Source organism: Chiloscyllium punctatum, chromosome 40 (assembly GCF_047496795.1).
Source record: "Chiloscyllium punctatum isolate Juve2018m chromosome 40, sChiPun1.3, whole genome shotgun sequence".
In the NCBI taxonomy this organism is placed as follows: domain Eukaryota; kingdom Metazoa; phylum Chordata; class Chondrichthyes; order Orectolobiformes; family Hemiscylliidae; genus Chiloscyllium; species Chiloscyllium punctatum.
In genome coordinates, this window is record NC_092778.1 from 61,768,529 (window position 1) to 61,776,804 (window position 8,276).

Here is an 8,276-nt window from a genome sequence, read left to right on the forward strand (position 1 = left end):
ATATTCCTTGAGGTTTCTCATCTTCTTTACTGAGGGCCTACGTTGTTATTTTAACGGGGTAAACCTACTGAATATGAACCCCAAGTGAAGACCCACATCCCTTCCAGTCTCTCTCAATCTGGAATCTATCCAACATGACTCCCTACGTTTTAGACTTCCCCTGACTGAATCCACCCTTCGTTTATCCTAACCACCACAAGAAGAAGCACTGAAAAGGAGCCAAGATCATTGCAGAAATCTGCAGTGAGAGAAAAAAAATAAAATGACTATTGTTCCCACAGCAGCTTGGTCCATACATTTACAACAGAGCTCAAATCACAGAGCAGGATGCCCCCCAATCAAACAAAAACACATTTAAGTCGCTATGTAAACATTAAATCAAACGCACGTAGACGCTGCAAAGTCTATAGATGGATGGGAACAACTGACAACACAGAAGAATCGTTCGCATCAAATTGACAAGGGAATCTAAAATGGCAACATTTATTCTGAGCTAGTCTCTGCAAAACAAGCGTGTTTCATCTCAGCGTTACTTTGTTCAGCTGAACTGTGGCGGTTACGTTTTCCATTTGGTTAAGTCAGGGCCGACGAGGGAAAAAGAAACCCTTTTATGAAATTAATCGACGTGATTACTGACTGCAACACTCCGGTTCACGGGCTGTTGAAGGCAGCTCAGAAATGCGGTAACGAAGAAACATGTTACATGAACAGAGGCACTTTCAGTCAGTGTTTCGGGCAGGGATCGGGTATTTCATTCAATATTTCGTTTTAAAGTTATTGTTTAAAAACAGTAGCCATGCTGAAATAAATGGATGATCAAATTAACACACACGGATTGGAGCAGTTGACGGAAAATGGTGATGAATGGGACGGACTGATAGGTGGAAGAATTGAAAAGTTGGACAATTAATAAAGGATTGGAAGGTTGGGGAATTTGAAGGAGTTGAAAGATTGGGAGTAGAAAAATGAAGGGTTTGGAAAATCAAGCAATTAGAAAAAGTGAGGAATTGGAAAAATTGAAACAAAAAAGAAAAATTGAGGAATTGAAAGAAATATAAAAAAGTGAAGCATTGATCAGATTGAAAGGTCTGACCAAGCTGAAAGACAGATGTGGGGGGGGAGGGGAAAGAGAGGAGGTGGGGGGGGGCGGGGGGCGGTGTGGGGGAGGTGGGGTGGGGGAGAGGGGAGGTGGGGTGGAGGGGAGGGGGAGGTCGGGGGAGGGGGAGGTCGGGGGAGGGGGAGGTCGGGGGAGGGGGAGGTCGGGGGAGGGGGAGGTCGGGGGAGGGGGAGGTCGTGGGAGGGGGAGGTCGTGGGAGGGGGAGGGGGTGGGGGGGGTGGGGGTGGGGGTGGGGGTGGGGGGGCCGGGGGTGGGGGTGGGGAGTTGACGGGGGGGTGGGGAGGGAGTTGACGGGGGGGGTGGGGGTGGGGGTAGGGGGTGGGGGTGGGGGTGGGGGAGTTGACTGGGGGTGGGGGGGAGGGGGAAGAGTTGACGGGGGGGGGAAGGGGGAAGAGTTGACGGGGGGGGGAAGGGGGAAGAGTTGACGGGGGGGGGGGAAGGGGGAAGAGTTGACGGGGGGGGGAAGGGGGAAGAGTTGACGGGGGGGGGGGGAAGGGGGAAGAGTTGACGGGGGGGGGGAAGAGTTGACGGGGGGGGGAGAAGGGGGAAGAGTTGACGGGGGGGGGGAAGGGGGAAGAGTTGACGGGGGGGGGGAAGGGGGAAGAGTTGACGGGGGGGGGGGGAAGGGGGAAGAGTTGACGGGGGGGGGGGGGAAGGGGGAAGAGTTGACGGGGGGGGGAAGGGGGAAGAGTTGACGGGGGGGGGGAAGGGGGATGAGTTGACGGGGGGGGGAAGGGGGATGAGTTGACGGGGGGGGGGGAAGGGGGATGAGTTGACGGGGGGGGGGGGAAGGGGGATGAGTTGACGGGGGGGGGGGGAAGGGGGATGAGTTGACGGGGGGGGGGGGAAGGGGGATGAGTTGACGGGGGGGGGGGAAGGGGGATGAGTTGACGGGGAAGGGGGATGAGTTGACGGGGGGGGGGGAAGGGGGATGAGTTGACGGGGGGGGGGAAGGGGGATGAGTTGACGGGGGGGGGGGAAGGGGGATGAGTTGACGGGGGGGGGGGAAGGGGGATGAGTTGACTGGGGGGGGAAGGGGGAGGGGGAAGAGTTGACTGGGGGGGGGGGGGAAGAGTTGACTGGGGGGGGGGGAAGAGTTGACTGGGGGGGGGGGAAGAGTTGACTGGGGGGGGGGGGGGAAGAGTTGACTGGGGGGGGGGGAAGAGTTGACTGGGGGGGGGGGGGAAGAGTTGACTGGGGGGGGGGGGGAAGAGTTGACTGGGGGGGGGGGGGAAGAGTTGACTGGGGGGGGGGGAAAGAGTTGACTGGGGGGGGGGGGGAAGAGTTGACTGGGGGGGGGGGAAAGAGTTGACTGGGGGGGGGGAAAGAGTTGACTGGGGGGGGGGAAGAGTTGACTGGGGGGGGGGAAAGAGTTGACTGGGGGGGGGAAGAGTTGACTGGGGGGGGAAGAGTTGACTGGGGGGGGGGAAGAGTTGACTGGGGGGGGGGAAGAGTTGACTGGGGGGGGGGGGGAAGAGTTGACTGGGGGGGGGGGGAAGAGTTGACTGGGGGGGGGGGGGAAGAGTTGACTGGGGGGGGGGGGAAGAGTTGACTGGGGGGGGGGGGAAGAGTTGACTGGGGGGGGGGGAAAGAGTTGACTGGGGGGGGGGGGGGAAGAGTTGACTGGGGGGGGGGAAGAGTTGACTGGGGGGGGGGGGAAGAGTTGACTGGGGGGGGGGGGAAGAGTTGACTGGGGGGGGGGGAAAGAGTTGACTGGGGGGGGGGGGAGAAGAGTTGACTGGGGGGGGGGGAGAAGAGTTGACTGGGGGGGGGGAAGAGTTGACGGGGGGGGGGGGGAAGAGTTGACGGGGGGGGGGGGAGAAGAGTTGACGGGGGGGGGGGGAGAAGAGTTGACGGGGGGGGGGGGAGAAGAGTTGACGGGGGGGGGGGGAAGAGTTGACGGGGGGGGGGGAAGAGTTGACGGGGGGGGGGGGAAGAGTTGACTGGGGGGGGGGAAGAGTTGACTGGGGGGGGGGGGAAGAGTTGACTGGGGGGGGGGGAAGAGTTGACTGGGGGGGGGGGAAAGAGTTGACTGGGGGGGGGGGGAAGAGTTGACTGGGGGGGGGGGGAAGAGTTGACTGGGGGGGGGGGGAAGAGTTGACTGGGGGGGGGGGAAGAGTTGACTGGGGGGGGGAGGGGGAAGAGTTGACTGGGGGGGGGGAAGGGGAGAGTTGACTGGGGGGGGGGAAGGGGGAGGGGGAAGAGTTGACTGGGGGGGGGGAAGGGGGGGAAGGGGGAGGGGGAAGAGTTGACTGGGGGGTGGGAAGGGGGAAGAGTTGACTGGGGGGTGGGAAGGGGGAAGAGTTGACTCGGGGGGGGGGAGGGGGAGTTGACAGGGGGGTGGGGGTGCGGGGGAGTTGACAGGGGGGTGAGGGTGCAGGGGAGTTGACAGGGGGGGTGAGGGTGCAGGGGAGTTGACAGGGGGGTGAGGGTGGGGTGGAATTGGCAGGGTGGGGTGGAATTGGCAGGGGGGGACTGAGGGGGAGTTGGCGGCGGGGGGGGGGGGGGGGGGGAGTTGGCAGGGGGGGGACTGAGGGGGAGTTGGCGGCGGGGGGGGACTGAGGGGGAGTTGGCGGCGGGGGGGGGACTGAGGGGGAGTTGGCGGGGGGGGGACTGAGGGGGAGTTGGCGGGGGGGGGGACTGAGGGGGAGTTGGCGGGGGGGGGGACTGAGGGGGAGTTGGCGGGGGGGGGGACTGAGGGGGAGTTGGCGGGGGGGGGGACTGAGGGGGAGTTGGCGGGGGGGGGGACTGAGGGGGAGTTGGCGGGGGGGGGGACTGAGGGGAGTTGGCGGGGGGGGGGACTGAGGGGGAGTTGGCGGGGGGGGGACTGAGGGGGAGTTGGCGGGGGGGGGGACTGAGGGGGAGTTGGCGGGGGGGGGGACTGAGGGGGAGTTGGCGGGGGGGGGGGACTGAGGGGGAGTTGGCGGGGGGGGGGACTGAGGGGGAGTTGGCGGGGGGGGGACTGAGGGGGAGTTGGCGGGGGGGGGGACTGAGGGGGAGTTGGCGGGGGGGGGACTGAGGGGGAGTTGGCGGGGGGGGGACTGAGGGGGAGTTGGCGGGGGGGGGACTGAGGGGGAGTTGGCGGGGGGGGGACTGAGGGGGAGTTGGCGGGGGGGGACTGAGGGGGAGTTGGCGGGGGGGGGGACTGAGGGGGAGTTGGCGGGGGGGGGGACTGAGGGGGAGTTGGCGGGGGGGGGACTGAGGGGGAGTTGGCGGGGGGGGGACTGAGGGGGAGTTGGCGGGGGGGGGGACTGAGGGGGAGTTGGCGGGGGGGGGACTGAGGGGGAGTTGGCGGGGGGGGGACTGAGGGGGAGTTGGCGGGGGGGGGGGACTGAGGGGGAGTTGGCGGGGGGGGGGGACTGAGGGGGAGTTGGCGGGGGGGGACTGAGGGGGAGTTGGCGGGGGGGGGACTGAGGGGGAGTTGGCGGGGCGGGGGGGGGTGCTGGCAGGATGTGACTGGAGGGGGGGGTGGAGGAGTTGGTGGTGGGAGAGGGTGGGAGGGGATGGTGGGAGGGGGTGGGAGGGGACGGGGGGGGGGAGTGGGCAGGGGGAGTTGGCGGGGGGAAGAGGGGGAGTTGGCGGGGGGAGGGGTAGTTGACAGGGGGACTCGGGGGGGAGAGAAAGAGTTGAGAGTCTGGAGGTGGGGTGGGAGTTGACCGGGTCTGGGGGGTTCAGGCACTGATACACTTTGGAGGGACTGAAGACAATAATTATTCCGAGACAGTGGGAAGTTGGGGGGGGGGGGGGGGAGGGGGTTGTAGGGGGGGGAGGGGGAGGGGGTTGTAGGGGGGGAGGGGGAGGGGGTTGTAGGGGGGGAGGGGGAGGGGGTTGTAGGGGGGGGGGGGGGGAGGGGGTTGTAGGGGGGGGGGGGGAGAGGGGGTTGTAGGGGGGGGGGAGGGGGGGTTGTAGGGGGGGGGGGAGGGGGTTGTGGGGGGGGGAGGAGGGGGTTGTGGGGGGGGGGAGAGGGGGTTGTAGGGGGGGTGGGAGGGGGTTGTGGGGGGGGGAGGGGGTTGTGGGGGGGGTGGGGAGGGGGTTGTAGGGGGGGTGGGGAGGGGGTTGTAGGGGGGGTGGGGAGGGGGTTGTAGGGGGGGTGGGGAGGGGGTTGTAGGGGGGGTGGGGAGGGGGTTGTGGGGGGGGTGGGAGGGGGTTGTAGGGGGGGGTGGGGAGGAGGTTGTGGGGGGGGTGGAGAGGACGTTGTGGGGGGGGTGGAGAGGGGGTTGTAGGGGGAGGGGGTTGTAGGGGGGGTGGGGAGGAGGTTGTAGGGGGGGGAAGAGGGTTGTAGAGGTTGGGGGGGAGGGGGGGTTGTAGAGGTGGGGGGGGAGAGGGGGGGTTGTAGAGGTGGGGGGGGAGAGGGGGGGTTGTAGAGGTGGGGGGGGAGAGGGGGGGTTGTAGAGGTGGGGGGGAGAGGGGGGTTTGTAGAGGTGGGGGGGGAGAGGGGGGTTTGTAGAGGTGGGGGGGGAGAGGGGGGGTTGTAGAGGTGGGGGGGGAGAGGGGGGGTTGTAGAGGTGGGGGGTTGTAGAGGTGGGGGGGGAGAGGGGGGGTTGTAGAGGTGGGGGGGGAGAGGGGGGGTTGTAGAGGTGGGGGGGGAGAGGGGGGGTTGTAGAGGTGGGGGGGGAGAGGGGGGGTTGTAGAGGTGGGGGGGGAGAGGGGGGGTTGTAGAGGTGGGGGGGGGAGAGGGGGGGTTGTAGAGGTGGGGGGGGAGAGGGGGGGTTGTAGAGGTGGGGGGGGAGAGGGGGGGTTGTAGAGGTGGGGGGGGAGAGGGGGGGTTGTAGAGGTGGGGGGGAGAGGGGGGGTTGTAGAGGTGGGGGGGAGAGGGGGGTTGTAGAGGTGGGGGGGGGAGAGGGGGGGTTGTAGAGGTGGGGGGGGGGGAGAGGGGGGGTTGTAGAGGTGGGGGGGGGGAGAGGGGGGGTTGTAGAGGTGGGGGGGGGGAGAGGGGGGGTTGTAGAGGTGGGGGGGGAGAGGGGGGGTTGTAGAGGTGGGGGGGGAGAGGGGGGGTTGTAGAGGTGGGGGGGGGAGAGGGGGGGTTGTAGAGGTGGGGGGGGGAGAGGGGGGGTTGTAGAGGTGGGGGGGGGGAGAGGGGGGTTGTAGAGGTGGGGGGGGGGGAGAGGGGGGGTTGTAGAGGTGGGGGGGGAGAGGGGGGTTGTAGAGGTGGGGGGGGAGAGGGGGGGTTGTAGAGGTGGGGGGGGAGAGGGGGGGTTGTAGAGGTAGGGGGGGAGAGGGGGGGTGTAGAGGTGGGGGGGAGAGGGGGGGTTGTAGAGGTGGGGGGGGGAGGGGGGGTTGTAGAGGTGGGGGGGGGAGAGGGGGGGTTGTAGAGGTGGGGGGGTTGTAGAGGTAGGGGGGGTTGTAGAGGTAGGGGGGGTTGTAGAGGTAGGGGGGGTTGTAGAGGTAGGGGGGTTGTAGAGGTAGGGGGGGTTGTAGAGGTAGGGGGGGTTGTAGAGGTAGGGGGGGTTGTAGAGGTGGGGGGGGAGAGGGGGGGTTGTAGAGGTGGGGGGGGGAGAGGGGGGGTTGTAGAGGTGGGGGGGTTGTAGAGGTGGGGGGGGGAGAGGGGGGGTTGTAGAGGTGGGGGGGTTGTAGAGGTGGGGGGGGAGAGGGGGGGTTGTAGAGGTGGGGGGGGGAGAGGGGGGGTTGTAGGGTGGGGGGGGAGAGGGGGGGTTGTAGAGGTGGGGGGGGAGAGGGGGGGTTGTAGAGGTGGGGGGGGAGAGGGGGGGTTGTAGAGGTGGGGGGGGAGAGGGGGGTTGTAGAGGTGGGGGGGGAAGAGGGGGGGTTGTAGGGTGGGGGGGGGAGAGGGGGGGTTGTAGAGGTGGGGGGGGGAGAGGGGGGGGTTGTAGGGTAGGGGGGGTTGTAGAGGTAGGGGGGGTTGTAGAGGTAGGGGGGGGAGAGGGGGGGTGTAGAGGTGGGGGGGGGAGAGGGGGGGTTGTAGAGGTGGGGGGGGTTGTAGAGGTAGGGGGGGTTGTAGAGGTAGGGGGGTTGTAGAGGTGGGGGGGGAGGGGGGGTTGTAGAGGTGGGGGGGGGAGAGGGGGGGTTGTAGAGGTGGGGGGGTTGTAGAGGTGGGGGGGGGGCTGTAGAGGTTGGGGGTGGGGGGGGCTGTAGAGGTTGGGGGTGGGGGGGGCTGTAGAGGTTGGGGGTGGGGGGGGGGGGCTGTAGAGGTTGGGGGTGGGGGGGGGCTGTAGAGGTTGGGGGTGGGGGGGGGCTGTAGAGGTTGGGGGTGGGGGGGGGGCTGTAGAGGTTGGGGGTGGGGGGGGCTGTAGAGGTTGGGGGTGGGGCGGGAGGGGGTTGTAGAGGTTGGGGGTGGGGCGGGAGGGGGTTGTAGGTTGTAAGGGTTGTGGGGTTGGGCTGGAGGCTGTCGTGTGTGTCCTCACTCACCTCCTCTGCCTGCTTTCGGAGGGATTTCTCCCTCTCGTACTGAGTGAGCAGCTGCTCGTTGTCCTCCCGGAGCAGCTCCAGCTCCACTTCATGTTCCTGGTTCTCGGTGAACACCGAGTCCAGGTTCTCCAGCACATTCACCACCAGCGGCATCAGCTCCTTCACCACCTCCTCGTCGTATTTGTGGATGAGCCTCTCGAATTCCCGGTAGATGCTATTGGCGAGGCCGGAGACCCGCTCGGACATGACGGACACCGAGCAGTCATCCTGGTAAACCACGCCATCGTCCAGCTCCATCATCGTGGCCGGAGGCTGCCCGGGGACTGAGCGCACTGACTGGGGGAGAGGAGCAGCGGGCTCAGCCGCTCTTAGTGCATCCTCGCTCCGCTCACACACACACAACACCCCGCTGCTGCTGCTGCTGCTCCCCCTTCACACAGTCCACACCCCCCACCCCCAACTCTCACTCTCAGCGCCTCTGTCCCTGGGCTGGGCTGGGCTGGGCTGCCTCTGCCTCTCCCTCTCCCTCTCCGCAGACAATAGCGAGAGCGGACAGTCCGGTCCCTCCCTCCCCCTCGATCCTCAAAAACACCCCCCTCCCGGCAGCTCCGACTGCTGTCATCTGACGTCAGGGCAGGCTGTCTGCATTCTGGGAGATTGCAACCTCCAGTGCAGCTGACACACTGCAATCAGACAACCTCCAGTGCAGCTAACACATTGTCATCAGACAGTCTCCAGTGCAGCTAATACACTGCAATCAGACAGCCTCCAGTGCAGCTAACACACTGCAATCAGA

At 66.4% G+C, this 8,276-nt stretch overlaps 1 protein-coding gene across 12 annotated transcripts in view; it reads right to left on the bottom strand.

Annotated features, from left to right (window-relative positions):
• mapk8ip3 (mitogen-activated protein kinase 8 interacting protein 3) overlaps nucleotides 1–8,026 on the bottom strand; it is a 209,500-nt gene extending 201,474 nt beyond the window's left edge. For 5 of the 12 annotated variants that reach the window (XM_072560078.1, XM_072560073.1, XM_072560077.1 and 2 more), the window contains exon 1: nucleotides 7,481–8,025. In XM_072560078.1, coding sequence (XP_072416179.1) covers nucleotides 7,481–7,780 — 300 coding nt within the window. In that variant the 5' untranslated portion in view covers nucleotides 7,781–8,025. Of the gene's footprint in view, nucleotides 1–7,480 lie in introns of all 12 variants that reach the window. The other 7 variants (XM_072560083.1, XM_072560081.1, XM_072560082.1 and 4 more) reach the window with 2 other exon arrangements.
• Between the last annotated feature and the right edge of the window lie 250 nt (nucleotides 8,027–8,276).